Source organism: Buteo buteo, chromosome 1, assembly GCF_964188355.1.
Source record: "Buteo buteo chromosome 1, bButBut1.hap1.1, whole genome shotgun sequence".
Lineage (NCBI taxonomy): Eukaryota > Metazoa > Chordata > Aves > Accipitriformes > Accipitridae > Buteo > Buteo buteo.
Window position 1 is genome coordinate 71690135 of NC_134171.1, and position 26739 is coordinate 71716873.

At 42.8% G+C, this 26739-nt stretch overlaps 1 protein-coding gene across 2 annotated transcripts in view; it reads left to right on the plus strand.

Annotated features, from left to right (window-relative positions):
• RNF150 (ring finger protein 150) overlaps positions 1 to 26739 on the plus strand; it is a 124968-nt gene that overhangs the window by 73799 nt on the left and 24430 nt on the right. For both annotated transcript variants that reach the window (XM_075035944.1, XM_075035935.1), the window contains exons 3-6: positions 4209 to 4280; positions 4702 to 4784; positions 11400 to 11496; positions 18928 to 19138. In XM_075035944.1, the coding sequence (XP_074892045.1) occupies positions 4209 to 4280; positions 4702 to 4784; positions 11400 to 11496; positions 18928 to 19138 (463 nt within the window). The remainder of the gene's footprint in view (positions 1 to 4208; positions 4281 to 4701; positions 4785 to 11399; positions 11497 to 18927; positions 19139 to 26739) is intronic.

Consider the following 26739-nt stretch of genomic DNA (forward strand, 5'->3'; position numbering starts at 1 on the left):
AGTGAAGAATCTCCTGGAATCATTTCCTGTGACTCCCCAGTGAGATGAAACCTGGACATACAGCATGTACATCTTCAGCCACCACTCTTCCTCACCATGTGTGCGAAATCCAGGTTCATGTGCCAGAAGGAAGGCACAGCTCACTCTAGTTAGGTACCTGATTTTCACGAGTGGAGAATCAGGACTTCAAGGATTCTCGCTGAATGTCCTGGCCCATTCATCCCAACTTGGCTGGGAGTTGATGCAGCAGAGCACAAAACTGTCTTCTATTATGGGCTTGTGCACCTGCAGCCAGGGCGTCAGCTACAAATATGGTGATTTCCATTTTGATTTTAATACATTGAATTTTAAGAGTATCTCTACCACAGACGACTGTGGAAGTAGAAGGTAGGTAGTAATATTCACATGAATGAAAATCCAAGGCCTCCTCTTGTTTTCCCACCTAACAAGATGTCCAGGAAGTAGGTGGTTGCTCTGATGATACACTCTTTTGATATGAAGAGGATAAATTTGTGTAAGGAAAGCACAGGCAATCTGCTTCCTCAGCAGCTTGTTCCTGGAGCCCTCCAGAAGATGAGGGAGTTTCTCTGTGAAAGACTGTGGGAATTGCTTGCATCAAGAGACATCAGGTTGCAGAGCTAATTGAGAGCAGTTTGGAATTACATGACAAGTTAAGTCCTGGACATAGTTCAGCAAAATGTCACTTGCTGTCTCAGCCCTAAGTGGTAAGAGCCAGGACACAGGCTTTAAAAAACAAACAAACAAAAAAAAAAAAAACAACAAAAAAAACCCCCAAACCCAGCCCTGTCAGTGTGTCAGATTTCCTATTTCAGCAGTAATAGTAGAGTTCTCTTTTTGTCATCTGCGAGAGATGAGATGGGAAGATGGCGAGGGGATGATGTTTAAGTGCCAGACCTGTTGACCATATTTCTTCCATGTCATTTCTTCCCATTGGTTTCTTGTTAAGAATTTTTCTGTAAAGTCATTTTGAAACCAGGTGGGCTCCATGAGTTTTGCAGGATTGTGAAAGCCAAAGCAGGCAGTGATCACACTGGGGCTGAGGAGGGTCCCGTGCCTCCTGGGTTAATCTCCAGTGAAGGATCTACTTTAGTATGCGACTGGCAGCATGTGGAGGGTCAAGGAATTATCTGAGAAGGAAGACTGCTGGCTGTGGCTTTGAATGAGAGTTTTGGGCCGTTGACTAGAGACATCAGTCCTTGAAGCAGACTTGGGAAGACGCTTCACATGATGGAGTCCCCAAACTTTATCTGTGGTACAGGAGATGTGTCTGATACCTCGTCCTGATGGTGCGCTTCCTTCTGCGCAAGGCACAAGGCTATCTCCTCTATGCAAAGGTGATAGTTTAGTAAGGCCATTAAGAGAGACGCGCTTACTGTAATTTCTGTTCCACAGCATCTACAGTCATTCACTTCCTCAGGAACAGACAAGTGATGTTTTCCATGCTACTGTCCTTTCTTTTTAACTAATATCACCCTCTCCACAAGACCACTGCATCCGATATGCTTAACTCCTTCCAGTCCAGTACTGAATGTTGCAACCTTGCTAATGAGATTATGAGATTTGTGGTTGTAAATCTCTAAGCCTCATCTTAAACCCTTAAACTATTGTAATGCCTCTTATCTTTTAGGGGAAATCGTTGGTTAGTGATAGCACGCCTTTCGTTCAAATGGAAGGGTCATTTTAAAGCATGACTTTACTCCAAGATATTCCTGTTCTTTCAAAAACTAAATTATTCTCATTTGTATGTAAGTCATGAACTTGTCTATTTAAGATAAATAAGAGAAAGCAAACATAAAAACAAGCAGATCAAAGATGTACATAAGTCTTTAATCTTGTCCTTTCCCCTTGAAGAACGTACAAAAAAGAACTGAGACATTTCATTAGTTTAAGTAATAATAATGATAAAAAGGAATCACAGGCAATTCCTGAAGCAGGACATAATGGCTCTTGTCTTGCTGAATGTTATCAGTCTGTCTTTGATTTACATTAAAGAAACAAATAGCTGGCAAGAAATGTTTCCAACTCTCATCTGATCCCTTTATTTAAGGGAGACTGTGAGAAAAATGTACTACAGAAAAGATGTATAACTACAAAATACTCCCTCACGTGTAGTAATTAGTTATGCTGGAAAGCTCATATGTAAATCTCATATGATAGCCAAGATCATTTTCACCTCTTTAGCCATTTCTGAAATTGCTCTCTGCTTTCAGTATTGCATGCATTTTGTCAGTCTTCATGTCTTTCCAATCCAATAAGCTTACTCTCTAAATTTAATTCAGTGATTTTAATTGGATCTGAAGAACAAAGTGGTAATTTATTAATCGTATCTGTATGGTGATTAGGTCTCAATTTACAAACTACATCCAGCTTCCTTCCATTTTTGGTTTCGTGCTCTCACCCCCTCCAGCTGGAAACCCTTCCCAATGAGAGGCCCCTCTGAACTCTGGCACAGGCGGTGTTCCCAGCCCAAAAAGTTGAGTGTCTTCTGAGTCACCAACACTCCAAGTCTCCCTCCTATGTAACAACACATGGCTGGAAGCATGGATGGGGAGGGGAGGTGAAGAGAAGAGTTTAAGTAGGTCGTTTATTGGTGACAAATTGGGATGCACTGTATCGTGAGCTGTCATAATGCGGACAAGAAGACATCGGAGTAGGTGTTGCTGCAAGAAATGTACAAGAAAGGCATGAAAAAACTGGAAAGAGCCCAGAGGAGGCTCACCAGTATGGTCTGGGGACAGGAGCACACGATATCTGAGGAGAGACGGAGAGAGCTCGATGTGCTAAGCCAGGAGAGAAGCAGAGGAGGAGGAGGAAGGGTTCTGCTTGCAGCCTTCAGCTGCAGAATGGGTGGCTGGCAAGGAGGCAGTGTCAGACTCTTTGAGGGGGTGCACAGAGAAAGAACAAGGGTAATGGCCAAAAACTCCAACAAGGGAAATTCCATTTGTATGTTTAAAAAAAAAAAAAAAAAAAAGCCTGTGAGAGTGGTTAAGCACTGGAACAAATTATCCACAGAGGTTGTGAAATCTCCTGTCCTGGAGCCATTCAAAACTTGACTGGACACAGCTCTGACTTTGAAGTTGACCCAGCCTTGAGCAGGGGGTGGGAGTACATGACCTCTCAAAGACCTTTCCAGCCTGTGAGTCTGTCTCCAGATCTCCCTGTTGGGTTAGCAGAAGTGAACAGCCAAGTCCTTGGAGCGCTGATACAGGCACAAGCTCAATAGCACAGGGTACAGAGGTAGCTCTGCTGAGCAGTGATTGTATGGACGGCCCCATAATGTTCTCAGCCTCTTGCAAGAGGCAGGCATCTCCAACTTCAGCATTTGAGAACAGGGTGTTTTGCATCAGGCTGTTACTACATACTTTAATCCTGAGTGGCTGTGACCCTGCCAGCACAGTAACAGTGTTCGGGAAATATGGGAGAACAGTCAGAAACATCACGTGGTTAAGCAATTCATGGTCTGCTGGAAACAAAGATAGAAAGGCAAAGAACAAGCAAATGGTTATGTATGGATAGGATGTTACTACAGGACTATATAGTGCTTTACCTGTGAGAAACTGCAGATGCTTTCACCTCATTTTTATACCTTGCATTGCTCATATAAAGTAGGCAACTCTGTATTGCAGGAAAAGAGAACAGCAGATAAGATTATTTGTGGGTTTTGTGGTTAACAAATTAGCAGCTCACTTTCAGCAGTTATATCTTGCTGAAGATTATGAACTAGTTCTGGAACAATGTAAGAATAATGACCTTCAGAATCTTAAGTCCAGTGTTCACTCTGCTTGTTAGCCCAGGCCTCATTTAATAATGTACTTTTTGCAGATGTGATTAAAAAAAGAGAGGGAAGAAGTAGGATATACAAATAGTGGACTTGTTACATACATTGCTACTCACTGGAATAGTAAAGGTGGGGTAGTATAGCGTCCTGATGGGCTCACGTGCAGTCTCCACTGGAACTCCATTAGACTAGCTTTGCCTCATCGGCTGTGGGTTACCAGCAAGCCTAGAATACCTGCTGTGCCCTTATTGTGAATGACAGTATGACTGACCTCATCTGTTTATATTTATACAGCACTGTCCTGTTTCATGTACAGTCACTTCAGATTATTAAGAAGCCTAGGGAGGAAAAGGTGATGATTTCTGCATGAAGAGATACTCTTTGCTTAAGAGCACATTTTTTATTACAGCGCCGGCTTGGAGATGCTGCAAAGAAAGCAATCAGCAAGCTACAAGTCAGAACAATCAGGAAAGGTGATAAGGTAATTTTTCAAATTGCTCATTACCAAATGAAACTCTGTGCTGAGGATTCCTTCAGACCACTGGCACAATGAGGCAGAACAGAAATGGCAATTGCTTATTTAGCTACTGCGTGTCCTTCAGGCTGGGGAGGAATACTGGTAAGCAATTTACAGATGAAATGGAGTAGAGAGAGAAGAAGGTTATTCTGTGAAGATGCAGAAAATCCTGGAAGTTAAAACATGCTAACTAAACCCGCACGCTTCCCAGGGCAAGTTTCCAACTGGAAATGTGTCGGAAAATCTGACTTGCTTGTCTTGAAATGCATTATTGGATTTGCACCAGGTATCAAGGACCGTTTTACTTTGTCACATAGGCTCTTGTATGAAGAGATTAACTGTCAAAATCAAAAAATGAAAATGATGAATGTTCTCTTTCCTGTAGGAAACTGAGCCAGACTTTGATAACTGTGCTGTTTGTATTGAAGGCTACAAGCCCAATGATGTTGTCAGAATTTTGCCTTGCAGGTAAGTTGAGTGTTGAAGGTGCTTTTAGCACTGACTGTCTCTCTAATTCAAGACAGGGTCTGTTCTCACAGTATCACGCTGATGAGATTACCTGAGAGCTTGGGGAGGGAAGGGTGAATTTATCATTTTTATTTATTCAAAATCTGTTGGTAAAGATACCTGAAATGCCTCTTTGTTCAACTTGAAGTGGAAGTAGTATTCATGGTGGTGAGAACCTGAGTTTAGCGTGATAGTCAGAAATTTTGTTTGATCTGGACCTATTACAAAGTCATCTGTAGGATTTTTAAACTAAAGGTTTTGATTCCTCTGTTTTCCTCACTGGTTTTATATCAAGTGTTTGATTTCCCTAGAAACAGGAAGCTCAAGTGCTGTACATACAGAGCAGAGATTATTTTTTTAAATAGAGTTTCTTTCTTCTGCTGCAGACATATTCACTGGCTTGAGAACCTGAAATATTTGTTTCTTTTCCTGCTATGTTGTTCCCTAGTAGATATTTGAATGTTACAAGCTGTCCATTTCTGTTCCTTCATGTGACTCGCTAAATCTGTTTACTGCCATCACTAAATGGCAAGCAAAAAGCAACAGATTAATCATAAATTTGACCTACTGTAAATCCCCCACAATGACAAATTGCTTGTGAACTCTTTTTTTTCCTATGAACAGACACAAACACATCACTTAATGAAGCAGAAATACGGAAAAATGAGAAATTACCAGAAAAGGTGGACCTTGGTTTGACATCAAGCCTGTTTTCATAGAAGCATAATGAAATTGGAAATTTTGCATGATAGAGACAAGCAGTTTTTGGAGGTAGTTATACAACAGCAAAAAATATGTCTAAGCTCTAGCTTTCACTTGTGTCTCGCCTCATAATTCAATGAGGCTCCAGTCAGACTTTGTCATCCATAGTGTTGAGTCAAGCAGAGTGAATAGGAAACACATAGTTAACAGGTGATGTTCAGCTCTTGGCTGACTGAAAAGGTCGCCTAGAAAATGACTCATGCTAAAAGGGTAGCAGCAGCAGAACTGTCTTGTAAAATACAGTTTGAGCCTCAGCAGTTTTGAATTATAAAAACTCAAAGATCTTTCTCAAGCAGCTACTGCACTGCTTTCTGGCTTTTCTGCTACATAAATTCTGAGGGCAATATTTTACACATTTGCATGGGTTTGGACTTCCAAACCAGGAAATAGTAGTCATGATTCTTTCTGCTGTTGTCAGTCTCCTCTCCTCATCAAAAAAAAAAAAAAAAAAAAAAAAAGTGGATTAATTTCTGTCTCTGTTAAGTGAGTAGGAGAGTGTTATATCTTGATAAAGACCTACAGACTGTAGGTTTCTTCCTCCAGCGTCCTCAGTTAAACCGTGCTAGTTTCTAGTATGGCAACCTCATTAGACTGCTGTTTAATAAGAGGCTGGCATTTCACCAAGCCTTACAGAAACCAGCACCATATGACACCAGTGCTGGCTGACCTTAGTGTTTCTACTCAGGAGGTGCTCAAGATGCAGAACTTTTTACCTGCAAAGCCAAATACTCACCAAGAGCTGCGCATGAAAGATGCTGCTTTGTACTGCAGGCAGTACTGGGAAAACCACCGCTAGCAGGCACACGCTGTTTAAAGCCCTGTATATCTTGAGATTTCATTTTAAGGCTGGTGGAGCCTGAATTTCCGAAGAAATTGGTACCAAAAATCCACCGGCCAATATTGCAGTGGATGAGCTCTGAAGTCATATAGATAACATGTTTACTAGTACTTGCGCTGTTTCCCCAAATGTCCTCTCTTTTCTGCTGGCAGAGAGCCGGCGCTGGGATAGCCTGTTGTTAAGTATCCTGCTCTGGAAAGCTAGGAGGAGAATTCCAGTGATCTTGTGCTTCTTCCTGCCTGTCCTCTTTAGCCAGCTCCCACAACTGACTGCATTAATGAACTTCACTCTACAGAATGTACTAAATAAATAAGGACTGACACTTGATAAAAAAAAATTGTTGGCTTGCAGCTGGTTTTATGTTTAATGGCAGCAAGCATCACTGAAATTATCTTTGAGGGCACTGACGCAACATCAAATGTAACCAAGTTCATTGTTCCCAGAGTGACACCTCTTGTCATAGCCCCAGTACCTTCTGCTTGTCCTCCATGTCTAACTTCAAAACGCCTTAGTCTTTTCTGCTCTGGCTTTGGAGAATTTACTGGTGGTGCTGCTCCCAGTGTGTGCCTTTTAGTAAACTTTTACTGACTTTACTAAACCTCTACAGAGAGGCAAGACAATTCTTTCAACCTCGTCTGTACTGAGTTCTTCATAAGGTCTTTTTTTGGTTGTTTCATCTCTGTCACCAATAAGCACGCTTTCTGAACCTGTTCCAGCTTGTTCCCTTCCCCTGAACCTTCACTCCATGAACAGCTGTGATTTCAGAGACTGCTTCACTCTTCCTTTCTCTTTTTATTAGCTTCCTGTGAAAATTATTTCATCACACACATTCTACCCTTTGATTCCTTCCTCTCACTCACCCTCATCATCATCATCTTTTGTCCTTCCTTCTTCCTCAAAAATAAACAAATAATACCGTGCGTGCACCCCCAAAGGCCCAAACCTTCTCAGTGGATACTACAGTGCTGCTCAGTCTCTCACCAAAACCCTTCTCAATCCTCTGCTTCAGCCCTATGTCTTAATCCAGGCAACTGATGCTCTTAACTCAGAATCCCTAGGGATATACCTCTCTTTCTGCTCTTGCCTCCTTTTCTCTTAGCTCACATTTTTCTTCTGAGAAAAATTACACGACTGCTAGGTTTGTTTGCATGCAGTTTGGTAAATTGGGACTAGGAGTAGAAGGTGGGAGGAGAACAATTTCCCTTAACCTGGAAAAAAATCTTCTCAAAATTGTTGGCAAGCTGAAAGCTTTACAATAGTTTTACAACAATCAAATTATTATTATCATTTTGGGCTGAGCCTGAAATGAAATTTTTTTTCTTGTATGATTAAAATTGCAGCTTTAAAGAAAATTTAAATACATTTCAAACAAAAGTAATCTCCAGTTAAAAAATATGAAGTGCTATTTAGATAATAGTAAATGAAACGCTCTGGGATTTTGAGGTTCTCTCTCTTTCTTTGTGCTCCGTGAGCTTTACAGAGCCTCATGCAGTCACAGAAGAGTGCGGGAGGGATCCCAGGAGGCCACCACCTCTGGAACGGCACAGGGGCACTGGCCGTGCACGTGTCGTTCTTGGGAGTTTTTTCCAACACACTCTGCAGTCTCCCAGGATGAAGACTCTGCAAATTCCCCTGCTGATTTATTGCAGTGCTTTGCTACCCTGGCTGTGGTGAAGCTTTTCCTATTGTGTAACCTGGATCTCACTTGCTGCAGTTTAAACACATCCGAAATGTGACCGAAATTTGGTGTCTCTTATCCCTAGGAGAGGTGAAGAACAGCTGTTCCCTTTCTGCTTTGTTTTGTATGAGGATTGTTACAACATCCCCTCTCCTCTCCTCTCGCCTTCCTCTCTCAACTAATCAATTACAGTTCTTTTGAGAAACTTTTCAACCCATGCAAATCAATATAGTTTTGCAATGCATGTGGTTGCACACAACAGAAAAAAAAAAAAACCACATCTTTTTCTTCTAGCTCTGACTTTGTCAAAGCCATGTCCCGAGCCTGTGCTTGAAACATCTCTCTTACTGTGTCCCTGTATGGGTCATTACTTCTGAACTCAACCATGATGCCTCTACCCTCTTCTTCCTTTTAAAACTTGCATCAGTCAGAACCACAGAGGGAGGAGGATTTTTGTTGCAGCTGGTCTTTTTACATCTTTGTCTTACCATGTGACAGTGAAATATTGCAGTTGCTCTCTCATCTTACTTTGTGCTACCCTTATTTTGCCTGAATTTGGATTATAAACTTATCAGGACAGCAAACAATTCACAATTTCTTGAAAGCCATAGGCATGTACATGGTGCTGTAGCTAATAACCAATAAAACAAACTTTCAAATCCAAATCTGCAAAGCCTGCCACCTCACTTCTCTGCACAAATGTTTACATGTTCAAAAATAGATACTATGAGTGCTCTAATTATATAATGTGGTATAAAAATTTAAAAATGCAAATCTTTATCTGATTTTCAATAACATTCCATTTTTCTGTAGATTTCTGTCAAATAATCAAGTTCCTTCTGTTGTACATATTAAATCTGAAATTAATAGAGCCATAATACGCAGTGCTAATTTAGGATTGAGAAGTGCAAAGTGACATGATCTGTCATGTATTTAAATTACTCGGCATTGGTAGGATTTCTTTTAGAATATTGTTCTTTGAAGCAAACTTCAGGAACACTAAACTTCAGTTTTTAAAATCTTTAAGGCATGAAAGTTCCAAGCTTTTGGTGATTAATGAACATTATGAAATGCTGTAATATGAACCACAGCTTGACTGAGGCTTGCAAAGTTTGAACTTGAAAACAAAAGGAGACTTTCTAGTCTATGGTAAAATGGCTTGATAGAAGTTACTAATGTTTTATCCAAAACGGATTTTGCAAATCTATTTTTTTCAAGAGAATAATAAATATCTCAGATTCTGTAAATGTACTGAGTATTTTGGCAGAAATGTGCTTCAGATGTTTGCAGTTAAACATACTTATTTTTTAATTTGAGTATATAATTAAAGAAAAACAACCACTATCAAGAATTTCATAGTTATTTCAAATAGCTGAAAAGCGAGACAGTACCCTCTGTGAATTAACGCATCCAAGGAATTCTGTTGGTTAGACTTCTAAATGTAAAATTACACATGCCTGAGGACTGTATCTTTATGCTTTCACCTGTTCAGAATGCTTGCCTGATGATGGGCTGAATATGTCCCTCCTGAGATAGAAGGAAGGAAGAGTTATGCAGGACAGAGACTGAAATTGGGTACATTGTGTTTTTACCCAGTAAAGCAAGTCTTGTTTGGAAGGAGAGTTTTGTGAACTTTAGTAGCCTCAGTAAAGCAGTGGTTTGAACTTCCAGTATCACGATACTTCATTTGTGTTAATCATGTTGACATACAGGATCAGATGAGGTTTGACAAAGTTTGGTATTGCAGCCAACTGATATAATTAGACTAGGTCGAACTTCCAAGAACAGATTTGCCCTTTCCCATAGTTGTGTGAAGTCAGACCAAGTACAGGAATGTGATGATTTGCCATGTAGCTTTGTTTCACAAAGGACCCGTTTCTTCTAGAAGTAGTGAGAAAAAAACATTGCAGTGGAAGGAATAAGATTCTGAGATTTCACACAGTTTTGGCTTTGAATTTCTACTCTTAGGACTGAAGCCAGCTAGTAAGCCAGCCAGCTAGTATGTGGGCTGCTACCATGTTAGTAAGAGCCAGGGTTGCAAATCGATATTGGTGAAAGTGCACCTCAATATCTTCCACCAAGTTGAAAGGCAGTGTGTATCTTGTGTGAGAGAGGCCACGACACAATACAGCAGCCAACCCATTCAGCTGAATACGTACTGCTTAAATATTTAAAATTATTTTGGTGCATTAAGCGATTCTGGCTTTCTCAGAGATTGCGTTTCCTCGTGGAGGCTGGTACGTGCCCTGGGGCGGCTGTGAGCTGAGCCCACCCGCGGTTACCTGGTGGGTTTGTAGGGCTGTGCTGTACGAGCGATGCGCGTGGGGCAGTGGCAGCACAGGGAAACGGAGGCTGGGACTGCTCAAATGTAAAAGTTCAAGCAGACTGAAACACGACTTTCAGGCTCTGCCAAGTAAAATGTGGGACACCTGTTGCAAGCCTTAGAAAGGAAGTTTAGAGCTGATCTATATGGTGTTTCAAAACAAGCAAATTAGTCTTAGTTTGCATCTCTTGGAGCAAGACTGTGTATATTGAGCCTCATATTTCAGAATAAAATGCCTTCTTTCAATTTTGCCTAAATTATTACTCTTACTAAGGTATATTAGGCAGTTGGACTAAGGTTCCTTCCATAATAACTGAATTATTCTATTCAATGTATTGATTAAAAAAGATTTTTGGGAAGGCAGGTCAATTTTCAGTTTCCTGCATGCCAATGTAATTTCTGAGTCTATGTGCATGGTAGGAAACTTCCCTCCTTTTCTTCAAAAGGAGTTGGGCTGAACAAATTTCACTGCCTTGGGCTGAGTCCTGACTCCTCTCCTTGGCCTACTCAACAGCATTTCTTAAATCCCCAGCCTCACATTCTTGCCTTTTGCAACATTTGTCCTCTATAACCACAGGGTAACAGAATATGCTCGCAAGAGAAAATACAATGCCAGTCAGGTACATGCACTAAATATCTCTGTATTCAATCTCAGTTTGTGTCAGGTGAAGCTAGGCAAGAAGCTTGCAGTTCCCCTGCCCAGATAATGTCTAAGAAAAGTGGTCCCCAGCAGCCCTGGGGCTCAGGTAGTTGCTCTGTGGTCACTTCAGACCAAGCACGGGATTAGGAATAACCCCTTCAGGGCTGGAATTGTTTAGGAGCTCACTCTGATGGGGAGCTTCTAAAGAGCAGGAAAGTCAGGGAGAATGTTTTAAAAATACTCGCACTTCACTGAATGCAGAAGAAGCATCCGGTACTAAGTGGTAAATTGTGCTGTCATGGATTTGAATTAAAATATCCTGTTTTTCATTGCAGGCATCTTTTCCACAAGTCCTGCGTAGACCCCTGGCTGCTAGACCATCGTACCTGCCCGATGTGTAAAATGAATATTCTAAAAGCCCTAGGGATCCCGGTAAGCGCGTTGCAGAGCAGCCGGTCAGGGCAGAAAGGAAACAGCAGCTGCTTGAGTATATCCCTAGCCCTTTGCCCTCTGTTCCCACCCTACTCTTCTTGCCATGATATTGATTTATTAAGGAGCATACAAACTGAAATGTCCGATTCTACCTCTCTCCTGCACTCTGCTTTTATCAGCAAGGAAGAGTGTGTGTGTGGGGGTTGGTTGGGTGTTGGGATTTGTGTGTCTGTGGTTGCCTGCTTTGTGGAGCAGAGGATTGTTTACTGGTGTTTTGGTGGATTTATAGGTCTTTCACATAGTTTTTGTTTGTGTTTTAAATCAGGACTGGATTTATTTTTTTAATCATGCTCTCAGTTCAAATCTCAAACCAGAAGGTCTGCAAATAAAATTTTGCCTGCTATACTAGTTGAGGACAACTAATTGCTCATTCCGGGGAGCCAAATCTTTTTTCTGTTAGATTTCTCTTAAAGTCTATCTGTAGCAAGCTCTGTACTCCTAATTCCAATTAGGGAGCATTTCTCCCAGTAACTAAGCATGTGGCGGACCACATGACATGCAAGAAATTATTAAGCTCTTTGTTATTTGGAACATTCAGATGTGGTTAGAAGCTGCCAAAGCAATTGATCTTTTTAGGTTGCATGTTTACATTCAGACAGTGCATGTCCTGTCTGCCATACAGTTTCCTAACTGCAGTTATCGCAGAGATCAGGGGCTTCTCCCGGAAGAAGTGAGTCACGTTCTCACACCATGCGTGAACTTCATGATAGTGAAGTTCAATACTGAAACACCACCGGTCGGTGCATTAACAGGTGCTGTAAATACCCTCCCAGTTACAGATGGTGACATGCCAGCTCACATATGAAAGAGCTATATAAAGTAAAATAGCTCATGCGAACATGTTAGGGGAGCTGATGCAGCCATATGCCAAGAGTTCATTTTCATGGAGACTAGGAAGCCAAGCAGGTTGCTGCGGAAGAGGTTCCACAGCAACAGGTGAAGTATGTTTTTACTGAAGTAGGCAGATACGTTAATCAACCTAATATAATCCAAGCTAAAAACACGCAATGGGAAAAATGAAATAGAGCATTGTAGTTAGGGTAACATGTCATTACAGTTGGGCTACTTTTTCTGCTAAGCATGTATATTATCTTGAGAATATTAAAAGATGATACAACTGTTAAATCAGTATTTGAGATGTCAGGAAAGGTTGGAAGGAAGGCTGGCTCTGCCATTCAACATCTCTGCGCCTAGGCTTAAATACAGAAATTTTCCCCAGGTTCCATGTCTCAGTTCACAGGCCTGCCAGTGAGCAGTTAGCCAGGATATTGTTCCACGGCTTTCTTCTTGACCATGCAGGACCACACAATTTCTGCTCTCATGCTGGTCCGTTCACATTTTTGCCCAAGCTTTTCATTAACATGCTCTTCATCCAGCTTCATAGTCAGGGGATATAGGCAAATCAGACCTCCACTTTTTGGAGGCCTGCCGTGAGATGTTAAGGTCTTTCCAGAAAGTGTAGTACCAGTAGTATTTACATCCAGAATATGGCTCTCACTGACTTCACTGACAACTGCTGAAGGCTAAGCGTGACCACAGGCTGTCTGAGGCTGGGTGCATTGAGGGGAAGGGAAAACATGCCCAGAAGCCACGTGTAAAGGTTTTGGTTTACATGACTAGCTTTTACTACATATGAACAGCTCTGGTGTTGCAGGTATAGAACCTAATTGCCAGGAATAATTTAAAGTGCCATTCAGTTTCCTCAGCCATCGTTTCTCTTCTCACAGCTCCCTGTCTCATTCTCTCTGTACTGCAGAGCAGAAGGGAGATCCATCGTGCTCCTCTCACTGAGAGCTTTCCGCATGGAGCTTCTGTGGAAATAATTGTACTGGGCATGTAATTAAAGATACTGCTGTAACCAACATAAACAACTGGGTCAAATTAAGATTTCAGAATCAGCCTTAGTGCTAGTCTGTCTGAACGCTAAAAATCAAGCGCTTGGATGTTAATGATCCACTAGCAAAGTTTGTTTAGAGGATTTCATTGTATGACTTTCTGTATGTGGTGGGTTGACCCTGGCTGGATGCCAGGTGCCCACCAAAGCTACTCTATCACTCCCCCTTCTCAACTGGACAGGGGAGAGAAAATACAATGAAAGACTTGTGGGTCGAGACAAGGACAGGGAGAGATCACTCAGCAATTACCTTCACAGGCAAAACAGACTCAACTTGGGGAAATTAGCTTAATTTATTACCAATCAAATCAGAGTAGGATAATGAGAAATAAAAACTAAATTGTAAAACACCTTCCCCCCACCCTTCTTTTCTTCCCTTCCCCACCAGCGGCACATGGGAACAGGGGATGGGGGTTACGGTCAGTTCATCACACGTTGTCTCTGCCGCTCCTTCCTCCTCAGGGGGAGGACTCCTCACACTTCCCCTGCTCCAGTGTGGGGTCCCTCCCATGGGAGACAGTTCCCCACGAACTTCTCCAACGTGGGTCCTTCCCTACGGGCTACAGTTCTTCACAAACTGCTCCAGCATGGGTCCCTTCCCTGGGCTGCAGTCCTTCAGGCACAGACTGCTCCCAGTGTGGGTCCCCCACGGGCTCACAAGTCCTGCCAGAAAACCTGCTCCAGCGTGGGCTCCTCTCTCCACAGGTCTGCAGGTCCTGCCAGGAGCCTGCTCCAGCGTGGGCTTCCCATGGGGTCACAGCCTCCTTCGGGCATCCCCCTGCTCCAGTGTGGGGTCCTCCCTAGGCTGCAGGTGGAGATCTGCTCCACCGTGGACCTCCCTGTTCTGCAGGGGGACAGCCTGCCTCACCATGGTCTTCCCCACGGGCTGCAGGGGCATCTCTGCTCTGGCACCTGAAGCACCTCCTCCCCTTCCTTTTTCACTGACCTGGGGGTCTGCAGGGCTGTTTCTCTTACATGTTCTCACTCCTTTCTCTGGCTGCAGTTTCTGTGCCCCAGCAACTTTTTTTTCCCTTTCTTAAATCTATTATCCCAGAGGTGCTACCACTGTTGCTGATGGGCTCGGCCTTGGCCAGCAGCGGGTCCATCTTGGAGCTGGCTGGCATTGGCTCTGTCGGACATAGGGGAAGTTTCTCACAGAAGCCACCCCTGTAGCCCCCCTGCTACCAAAACCGTGCCATGCAAACCCAATACACTGTAAAGATTTCCCTAGGCTCTTCTAAGACAACAAACTGAAAACAGCCTGTTCCATCGTTTGGAGGAAGCATACTGGCTCCCACCCTCATGGATCATCGGTTAGGTTCATGGAGGGAGAGCTGCATGCCAGAGCCTTACCCCTCGAGGTGACTTACAGTAGGAGCTGTTGTCCACGGGAACTGGGAGCAGGTGGTAGCCTTTGTGTCAGGGGTTTCCCCTGGCTGACAGCAAAGGAAGTGGGAGTCTAAGAGCATCTGGTAGTTTGGGCGTTAAAAGTTCCTATACTGTATCAGTTGCTCCTCTTCCTCTGTTTTCTCTGCCTTCTCTTTCTAAAATATGCCTCAACTCCTTTCTGTCTCTCTCCTACCTCGTGCCCTTTCCTGCTTCTCCTCTGCGTAGCCCCTCGCGCCCAACCTTTATCCTCTTGAGCTCCTGCCCTGGTGTCACTGCCCGTGCTCCCTGCTCAGCTCGCAGGACCTGTTCTCCACCCGCACAGAAACTGCGCGTCCTCACCCTTCTCGCTGCCTGGGGTGGGCATCGGTCCTGGGGGGTGCTTTCTGATGCCACCGTGAGCTTGCAGGCACTATGTGAAGCCCTGTTCTCTTTGGAGAGTGTAGTTGGCAGCCCCGAATAAGCCACCAGTCTCTATCAGCACGCGTGAACTGGTATTTTCACAGGCTCGTTAACTTAGCCAGATGTCAGTAGGCTGTTGTGGGAAAGGACATTTCCCTGGAAGAAGCTGTAAAGCTCTAGGGCTTCTCAGTGAGAGGTGGCAAACACTTCTGTAGAGTGGATAAAGCAAAATGCCATTCCCTAAACACATTCTTGAGTCTTGCTGAGCCATCTTAGCTGAAATTTCCACACAGAGAAAAGCAGCCGCAGGCAGGCAGCAGTCTCTGGTGGGAGACTCGAGCTCGAATTTGCCAAAGTCCTTTCGCAGGCTTTTACAATGGGATGAATGAGGAAATCTTACCATAGGCAGGGCTAATAAGGGTTTTTTCCCTGCCAGCTGCATGTTTGTCCTATGGTTGTTATTAAAGAGCTGGCTTGCGTGACTGTGGATATATTGTGCTTCATTTAGCAGGAAGACCCAGAATTTTCCAGGAATTGATTGGTTAAAACCCAAATATCGAAACGTTTCAATTCAGTTCACATCTAAACTCTCCATTTACTTTGTAACAAAGTCTTCAAATATTATCTGCCCTAAAACCAGATTCCCCAGGCTGCCATGAGGCACCAAAATGACTGCACTCATTTTCACGGTAGCCGAGCACCCTAGCATCTCTGCTTTTCACTGTGGCTCTCTGCAGCTCCGGAGGATTATTAACTAACTACTTATCAGCAAATGGTTGGCATAACCTTTTCCACTGTCTCTTGGCTGGTGAATTCAGCTCAGACTATACCTCTTTTGGCTGTAATATTTGAGGTGAATTATCAGTAAAAGTGCCTTTCACTTTCAAAGAGTTACATTGCTATTGGGATGATCATATCGCAAAAAATAGTTTCCCTCTGCTTCTCCCCCTTTTCTGCAAATATCTGCTGGATATGCAGACAGCTGCATTTTTGGCAGCAGATTGGATGACTTGAAGCTATTCACTAAGAGCCTTAGCCAAGCCCTCAGAAGTCAATACAAAGCCTTCCCTTGACTTTGGTGGAATTGTGCCCTCAAAGTACTTACATGCAGGGAATGAGTGAAACCGATATAATTAAACTTAGCAAATGTATCTGGGTCACTCTGACAGCAGAAGCCATAATGTATTTTTTTCGATCAGTATTTCATATCATTAGTTTTATAGTATGCTGCTTAGTTTGGGGTATTTTTTCCAACTAAAATGATTCAGGAGTAAAGGGATTAATTATATCGAGCAATGCTATTTTTGCATCTTTAATGTTTGGGTTGGCTTTCAATTATAATCCCCCATTTTTAAAGGTTTAAAAGTTAGTGATAAAACCCCATTCTAGGAATAACTGGAATCAGAGCAAAGGATGGACAACTGATTCTCTGAAAAAAATTTGAAATCGTTTTTCCTAGAGTAGAAAAGAAAAAACAGGCTTTTTTCTTTAAGATACACTGCTATCAAAGCCAAATTTAAGTTAAAAATGAAATTCTGAAAGCATTTGTTACAACAGCTAAGGGTGAGGGAAAGAGTGAGACATCTAAGGAATAATTTTAGATCCAAGTCCTACAGTAAATGGTTGGTATTTTACTTAGAAAAGTACAGGTTCAATGCATTTCATTAAAACCTGGTATAGTTAAATGTGCCTTTATCCCAGTTCTGAGGAGCTCTCACTGCTTGTAGGTTAGACTGGAGCCAGACAATGACAATTCTCATTTTTATCCCAAACTTCAGTTTGTGGATATAAGTCACCTGAGGATTGTTTAAAATGCCTGCCTTTTTCAATAGGAACACTTGTGAAAAAATATTTATGATGTGGCAACACTCAGACAGGGAATGCACGGGAAAAGAGAAAACATGGCAAGTTCCTGGTTCTGCAAAAAATGTAAGCATATGGTAACTTTATATGCCTGAGTTCAAAGGGATTACTCTTGCGCTTAAAGCTTACCCTCTGTTTAAGCTTTTGCTGTATCATATTTTGCTTAGTTTCTAGGTGACTGCTGTTGAGATAGGCAGGTAGTGAGATTTTCAAAGATGCCTTAGCAAGTGAGACAAGCGTGGCAAAAATCAGATCCACAGAGCAGAGTACATCTCCTCTGAGTTTAGCCATCCAGGCGTTGGATTTCCAGTCTAGCAGCTTAAGCCCCATCTCTGGTTAGTGCTGAGCAGTGGGAAGGCAGAGGGGGCAATTCATACCACTTACCTTAGGGTGGGATGAATCACAAAGTGAAATTGTCTCAAACCGTTGAAGGTAGAGGAAACCTAAGTGACGGATCCAGAGTAGCTGTCTGACTCCTGGACAATAAAGATAAATGGAAACAACATAACTTTGTTTCCTAACTTAACAAGGTATCTGCGTAATTGCAGCTCAACCTTGCTATGTCCCCCTGTCATTTTGGAAGTTTGCACCCTGACACACAGCATCCTCCTTTCTGAATTAGCCTTGGTTTTGTTACAATATGTTAAAACTTCAAAACCCAGTTCTTGAAATAGCTATGCAAACAATTTTTCTCCATGCCCTGGAGAGAACTAGACCTGGTTCTATAGGCAAATGGCGCAAGAATCTGTTTCCTCTTAGAGGAAAAAGAGCTTTTTTACTCATGCGTTTGTCACCAGTGTTTATGGGGAGCTTCGTAGAAATCACTGCTGTATGAATGGGAGCATCAGGCTTATAACAGGCCCAGAGAAATCAAGGGTACAAACTAATCTTGGACGTAGTGTCTCTGGACAAGCGATGCTCTCTGCTGCCCAGTGCCCACTTGAAGTCTCAGTGCTCTTTGTGAACAGGCACTCAGTGCTAAGGAGACTGTGCAAAAGGTGGGCACTGCAACCCCCTCTCATTGCTTCCCTATAAGGTCAATGGAAAGGCAGACACTTGACTTGAAGAGCTTGGCTTATTCTGGAGGTGTTGATGCATTCACTATGTAACTGCAAGAGAGAAGTGTCTAAATTCCTCAGAACTGGGTTCCATCCTTGGTGTCTCTGAATCAGAAAGCAAGAAAGACTATGGGTCGAATAATGCTCTTCAAATAGCCGTTATTTCTTGTTTGTTTCTTTTCTCGTAATTTTATTTTGTAGGAAATACATCATTAGCAAGGGAAAAGATCTTTTGATGTTAAAAAACTTATCTTATAAACAGCTTTAGCTTCTATTTTTGCACCCCACACATAGATGCGCCCACAGGCAGTTCCCTTGAATTCCTATTCCTGAAAGCTCTGATATCAGCTCTATAAAATGTATATTTAGGGAAATGATAATCATTCCCCTTCAGCTACTGTCTCTGTTTACATTTGTAATCTGACTCAGCAATCTGCCTATGCTGAGCAGATCATATCAATAAGTGAGTTACTTTTTTAATGTGCACTCTCCCAAACCCTTTAAAAAGTATAAATAAGAATATTTAGAGATTGTAGGTGACACAGGTTAATACTGAGTATTTCCAATGCAAACTTTGGGTGTCTCTCGCAACAGATTGTATTAAGAAGTTTCAAGTACATGAAAACAAACAAACTGTGCGTGCTAATTCATCGTATGTTGCTATTTACAGTACTGAAAGAAAGTGAAAGACCCTAAAGAAGTGGGAACAGATAAATTAGATCTTTTTATCAGGTAAAAGCTCAGTTTTCTTCTTTTTCTTCCCATCAGCCAAATGCAGATTGCATGGATGATATACCTCCAGACTTGGAAGCATCCATAGGAGGACCGCCAACCAACCAGATAACGGGAGCCAGCGATATAACAGTGAACGAGAGCTCTGTAGCCCTGGATCCCCCGGTGCGGACTGTGGGAGTACTACAAGTCGTCCAAGACGTAGATTCCTTTCCCCAGGTTGGGGAGGGTAACTTCACATCAAGCAGTAAGTTCCCCTTTCTGGCAGAATTTGAACTGAAATAATTGTTTAGAAACCCAAATCACAAACCAATCTCTAGTGTGGGAAAAATGGCCTTTGAGGGCTTTTTCACTAGAGCAATGGCCTTACTTTAAGCTCAGCAGAAATCTACAGGGCAAGTAAATTTAAATATCATGTCATTCTGCTGTACTGCAAACACTTCCAGCCTGTGTGCAAATCAGTGTGTGCCATAGCAAACTCTAATTGGAGTCCCCTGCATGGACAGAACAAGCTATTTCAGTCAACAAAAACCAATATAAACTTATGGTCATCTTCAGATGTTTGTTTATAGTAAGATGTTTATAGTAAGTGATCCCGTTCACCATGATAACCCGCCATCTATCACTTGGCTTCTTTGTGAAGCAGATTGGTGCACGTCCTTTAGCCTGTCTTTCCTCACTGGGCTACATGTTACTATGTCGAAGTTATTCTTACTTGCGTATCATAAAATAAATAGTGAATGCAGCAATGGTTTTTACTGCCTTCGGTCAAGAAAAAAAGAATGCTGAATTCTGGTTTTGCCTTTCCTTTATCTTCTCACATCAACTGAAGCTCATCTGGTTATTTAGTCATACTTGAACTTCTCATTTCAGAGGGATTGACGGTCAGAGTTCCTGTCCTTGAAAACCTGAGCATAGTGAAATAGCACTGCCAATTTGTAAAAAAAAAAAAAAAAAAAGGCAGAATTTTGGATGTTTTCAACATGTTTAGTTTTCACTTGTTTAAGGGGCACCATTTGAATCAGTAACTCTCAAAATGTCTGCATGTCTCTGTTCCTAAAAATGATGTTCTTTGTTGAAAATCTACTTCTGACAGTTTAAAAAGAATGTTGTCAGCTGTTTTGAGTGAGGATTGTACTACTCTAAAATTCTCAATTTTAGGTAAAATAGCAGATCGGTAGAAAATACGTATCTGTTTTTATACCAGTTGGTGTATTAGTATTGACAAGACTATTGTAGAAAATCATCAGATATGCTTGAAGGGAGGTAGAAGAATGTGATAAAATATAGGTTTGTGTATGCATTCAGCGTAGGTCCTGGAAAAAATTACACATTTTCAACCAGTTCTAGGTACTTCTATGGGCCTGGGCGTGAAAAAAAAGGCAAGTAATAATATGATGTGTAAAAGGTAGGAAAGTGATGAGGAGACTAGGCTGAAATGATTTTACATCGGTCTCCTTACTCCGTGAAGAGACTTGATAATCACATTTTCCACCATATTGCAGCCAGTGTCATGGCAGTGAAAATAACTTCTGGAAACGCTGGACTTGCGACCCTAGGCACGAGCGACCCAGAAGTGGATTTTTAAGTTCTCCCTTTGTGGATTAGGTACTGATTTCAGCTTTGGTCCTTTTGCGGTCTAAGTCCTGGATCCAGCAGAGCAGTGAAGTTACAGGCCCGGCTGTCATCCGTGGCCAGCCTGTCAGCTGGCGGCGTACGGCCTGCTCAGGCCTCCTGGAGTGCTGGCAAGAGCTGTTCAAAACGAGATGTTATTTTGTTCCTTCGAGTAATTGTTTTTAAATGCATTTGAGGCTAATTTAAACCGTGAGGGAATGATTTTACTTCGCGGTGGTACCACAGTGTAACTAAAGGCTGGGCTAGGCACTGGCCTCAGCCGTACCCTCGTAATGCTCCGGAGGTGAGTAGCTCCTCTGACAGGTAATTATCCCTGTCCCGCTGTTCTTTACAAGGCCCACTGTGGAATTTGGGAAGGAGGGCCGTGGTGTGCCCTTTTACGCCCACAGCTGCATGGCACATGCTGAGAAGAGCTGGCAAAGCCCAGCGCTGGGGGTAGTCCGTGCTTTTCATCCCGGGATCTTGGCACGCCGAGAAGCGGTTCTTCTGGTTTGTCCTCAGGGGTAACGATGGTGTTGAGGCAGCCGGGGAGCACAAGCGCTCCGTAACTCTCCAGCCGCTCTCTTCCCCTCCGGTTTTGTTTCCAGAGTCTGCGGAAGGATCAGTGTCAGTCCAAACACATTTGTTCTTCATTTTCCAAATTGCCAGCTAAGTAACTGGGTGAAAGACTTGCTCTGAGCCAGCAGAGGACTGCAGGGCCTGCTCTGAGCCAGCAGAGGACTGCAGGGCCTGCAGAGATGCTTTATTTTGGGCCTGCAGAGATGCTTTATTCTGCCTTGGTGCCCTCTGTTTTCCCCCCTACCTTTAATATCATTGGGCAGCAGACCCTAACATGGGGCAATCCCGAGGGCTGACAGCAGAGCCCATGGACAAGGAACTCGGACCAAGACCAGTGGTCTGTCCAGGCACATGAGTAACGAGGCAGCGAACCACGGAGCTTCAGGAGATCTCCATCACCTGAAGAGGATGGCCATGTGGTCTGGGGAAGGGCTGCGAAAAGGGTTTTTCCCTGGTTATTTGAGAGAGGGAGAAGAGAGCAGGGAGGGGAAACTGGCAGATGGCCTGAGCCTCACACCGTCACAGGGGTGGCTGGGGACCCACTGCTAAAAACAGACCTTTACGGTTGTTTTGTGAGGAAAGAGGAGCCCTGAGGAAAGTTCAAAGGACCTTGGGAGCTTCCAAACCCTGGTATATGCCTGCCTACGCTGTGCCTGTCACACGCAGGCGCTGGGGGAACTCTGGTTTAATGCTTGGTTAGCTGTTGTCACTCACCCATCATTGATATGTAGACATGAATCTTCATCTGCATTTCTCATCTCAAAGTGGAATACAATACTTGAATATTAGTCAGTGGTAGGTGTGCAAGTTTGCATGCTGTCATCACCACAGCCAAACTGGTGCAGTTTGCAGTAGCTCCCAGAAACAGAGCCGTTCGGTCCCTTTTTGCAGCAGAGCTGCAGCAAAGAAGAGGTCTTTGGTTGGGACTTAGGGGCTGAGTTCCAGCAGTGGTGGGAATTTGTCCCTCCAGTTGCCTTTGTATGGACTTAGGGTGTTCAGGCACTCTGAAAGGTAGAACTTAGCATCTTGGGCAGCCTGAACTCCTAAGCTAGTGAAAGGGGAACATTCAGGACCACTGGATAGTTGTGGTATGAAATCAAATGCTAACTAAACCAGAGGGCAGCTGTAGGCTAAATAACTGGGTCATAGCTGTCATATAGATGGGCTTTATAGGCATTGTGTCTGTTTATTGTATTCAGGCATTGTATTTCTCGTTTCCAGAATCCTCATAGTTACACAACTGCAGAGCTTGCTGAGCGTGCCCTTTCTGTGAACTAGCCTGCCTGGGAATTTGTAAGCGATGACGCTGATTGCTCCTAGGAATCTTTGCTGAAGTTGCTAGGTTCTGGCCTCTTTATATAGCATTAGTGACGGGAACATACTCCAAGGCTGAATCTGTGCTAGTTGTTTTTCTTCCTCTTGTTATGGAATCTGTGCAGACTGCCTCCTTGACATGGCACCCTCTACTCAGCAACGTGAGTCCTTGCATCCCTCCTTATTCCTGGCAAAATTCAGTGGTCCAGGAGGTAAAGGACTTGCCACCTTCTTTCCATCTACTTCTGCAATACTTTTTGCTTAATTGTTGTTGCATCCTTTTTGTTTGTTGATTAATCATTCTGGTATTGTTGTCTTGGTTTGGGTTTAATTTCCCTTTCTGTGTTTCCAGTAAGTATTCAGAGCCAGAAGAGCTCCCACAGTGTGTCTGGAGGGAGGATATTTCCAGAGTACTGTTCACATTGGGTGAAATTCTGTCTCCATTGAAATCTGGTGGCAAAGCTCCCACCTACTTCAGTGGGGCCAGATTTTCATTTCTGGAACTCGGCCAGTGCGTTTCTTTTTATTTCTGTGTGTATGCTCAGCAGACATTTCCTCTTCCCTCCCTCCCTTTTTCTCCCCATGCTCCTGAATAGATAATGTCTTCCATGGGACCCTGGGCAACGTAGTGTATTATGAACATCTGGATGGGACTTCATTTGGGGGCCCATCCCTAGAGTTCCTTGCTAAACCAAGCACCTCCTGTGTAGCAGCACTGAGCACTTAAAAATGGACCAGCAGTTTCTCTCAGCTGGGTTCTATCAAGTTCCAAGCTTTCATCAAGTCCCTTAGGCATATCTACAGCCCGAAGTCTGTTCAGTATTTACTCTTAGTGACTGCTCTCTGTGGTGGGATTTTGTGCAGTATCCTGGGATAGTATCTTGTAATGTGATATTTCTGTAATGAGTTGCTGAAAATGGATGGATGGAAAAATTGAAAAACTGGCATTGGAAAAAAAAAGGGGGGAGGGAGAGGGTGAAAAAATTGTGTGAAATACATAAGAGTTCATCTCGGCTGAATTTCCTGCTTTGACCCTATTACTTTTCAGCTCTCCAGAGGGTATGAAAGAAGATAAGCTAAGGATCTTTTACCACAGTAACGCATCATAGCAATCTGTGTTGCCTAATTTTTAGTAGTGAGTTATGCAAAATGCTAACATCTTCAGAAATTTCAGTGCAGGTGGAATTTCCTGCTCTGCAGATGCTGTGAGTGTGAGCTCGGCTTGGCTAAGATCTGAACTTGAAGAACCTCTGGGCTACACCAGCTTTGGAGGAGTGGAAGGGATGGGATTTGAGAAGGACATTGCAATATTCTTTGGGTCAGGCTCAGCTGGGATTGAATGATATGGTTAAAAAAGGTAGTTTGCTGGGAAAGTAGCATCTAGATGTTTTAAAGCTTGTATGGTGACGCTTGCAGGGGAAAAAGTTATATCATTCATGGTCATTCATCTCCCTCAACCTTTGTGGCCCTTCCTAATTTCTGCAGTAGATAACATGCGCTGCCTGAGTCTTTGCCTTCTCTTGGTAAATACCTCTATTTTTTCAATTTAGACAAGCTTTTATATTCTCTTCAGTGGGATGTCTCATCACACTGTGTTAAGGCCTCAGAAATCCCACTAGCACTGTCTCTGTAGTTGGAGGAAGATCCATAAATAATTCTACTGCAAACATGGGCAGGAGTTTTAGTATGGAAAAACACAAACTCTCCCCCAAGTTGTCATATCACCTGCAAAGTCCACCAAGTTTGGCGGGCTGTACAGCAGAGTGGGCAGTCTAGAGAATACCAGCAGTTCCTTTTCTGTCTCTCATTTTGTTCTTTCCCTAAAACCCTGCCAACATATAGCTCATTGTGACTGTTAGGACACTTTCAAGTCTCTTTGATAGCTCTTCATTAAATCTATTAATATAACTTCTCAAGTAATTATTTTGATCTGTGTATGTCTAAAATGTCTTTGTGAAGAATAATCAGCCTTTGCAAGTGGATGAAAGTGCACGATAAGAATCTGATCCTCTGTTGTCTCGCAACCACTTGACTGCTCCTCCTTGCTATTAATAGGGGTTTTTTTAGACAGAATGTAAAGGGGGAGGAAAAGGTGGGAAAAACTCCCTAGACAGTAGTTAATACGGAAAGTTATTAACACTTGCATTAGCACCTAACACTGTCCTGGAGACAGAATACTGATGGGACCTAGTTAAAGATTGAGCAGATTGGGTCCCATGTGCCTGGAGTATGACATAAGTCCTGGTGGCTCTATTAAAAGCCTGTGCGGATGTTGCACTAAATAGTTATCATGGACTGAAAATTCCAGTGAGCTGAGGTCCTAGATTCATTTTGAGACTCACACCAGTGCCAGCATAGCATTGGTGGTTTGAAAAGCCAGCAGTGGTTTGCAAGAGCCACCAAGTGAAACATATCTGGCACTAAAAATGTGCTCTGGATTATTACATACACCCACAAGACGCCTGCCAGGCTCCATGAATGGACAGTGAAGCTCTCCTGTTATAAAACTGCTCTTCCTTTCCATATGTTAAGATGTGAGATACAAACAAAGTGTTTCTGTACAGCAAATTGCAAAAAGGGATGTACAAAAATGCTGTGAAACAAGGAGCAAATTTAAATTCTAAATTTTTGTTTGTTTGTTTTCTGTTTCACATCTGCTATGTACTTTGACATTGTGTACAGAGCAAGGATGAAACCATCGGTGTCCGAATCTCCCTTCTTCCCTGCAAACACACAGAGCTGTGTCTGTGTTAGTCTGGCCTAACCTAGGGTGCCAGAAAGGCTGCAGATCTTAAGTAACTTGCTTAATAATTGATTCTCAGGAGAGATTTAGAAGAAAATATTCTCCTTCTAGTAGTGGAAGCTCTATTCGTAAGTCTGTCTCTACATATAAATGCTGTGGCAGTTACCAGCTTGCCTCTGTCCCAGATTGCTTGTTCCTGCCTCTGTGTTGCCCTTCTGGTGTGCAGCTACCTTGTGAGGCCAATCCAGAAGCTAACCATTTTCTTCCTGGTCTTTTTTTTTTTTTTTTTTTTTTTGGATCAGTTCCCTGATCCAGAAGTAGTTGTGCCAGTACAACAGGAGGAAAGAAATGTGGAGCACAAGAGAAGAGAGGGACATATAAGCCAGCTTTCACAACACTATTGCCAAAAGCAAGCACACTATCTCAAGCACAACTAGACCCTACACAGCTGTCTGTTTTGCCCCAAAATCAGGATAAACAAATAGGCAAAGTAAGCATGTTGTTTCAAATCTCGTTTGAATGCTCATATCTGAGTATACAGGCATTTTATTAATGGTCAGTGAATATGAGACACATAAGGGATTTATTATCTATGATGATGAAACTCAGTAAGGAAAAGTGTCATTGTAAAAACTGCGATGGTGCACAAGCATGTGCTTAGATATATCATTCCCAATTGCTTTGAATGTACATTGCATGCATGCAGGGGAAAAGGGGATCTGAGGACTGGGATCAGTGATAACATAGCTTATATCTTTATTCTTCACCATCTTAAGCAGACAGCTAGATAAGACATTGAACAGCAATGCTTTTAAAGCAAAATGGACAAACAGTGTAGATTAAAATACAAATCTGAACTGCAGAAAGACCAGATGACTTAATACTAGCTGATCTCTTTGATTTATACTTGAGAATGAAAGCCTTGCCTTGCAAGAGATGTTCAGCATCTTGCGTACGATCTGCTTGATTATTTAGGACTCATTCTCGCAACTCTAGTGTCTGTGGAGTTTTTATTCTCATCAGTTTTTACACAAAAGCCTCCACTGAAATCATCAGGAAGTGCTGTTTAAGATACAATGTGCTACTGTGATTCTGAATCTTTTTTCTGAGCAATTCAGGAACAAAGACAAATGGGGGACACAAGGATCCAGCTTGGAACAGCACCTGACAGTAAAAATTAAGAAGTAAGACTGAGCAACTGCTTTCTAGCCAGGCAGGCAGAGGAAAAGCAGGATTCCAAGGTCAGCGCTGCTGGTTGCTGCCATTATTTCAGAGAAGCAATGCAAAAGTAATGCTCTCCTGTACTGCGCAGACGCCAGAGATCCCTACCAGGGTCAGGCTCTGCTGTACACATATAGTAACCGATGGACCTACTTCTGAAAAACTCCCAGGTAAGAGCAGATTACAGCAAGCAAACAAATCTATTCGATTTAGTGGGAAAAGACAGTGAAAAGGCGGCTGTGCCTATGGGAGAGTAAAAACATGAGACTGAGGCACAGGAGGCAGTCATAGAAAGTAGTGTCATTTCTGCAGCAGTCACCCTTGATTCTGCTTGCATGTATTTTGTTCTGGTTGCTTTGCTTCGTAATGGGGTGTAC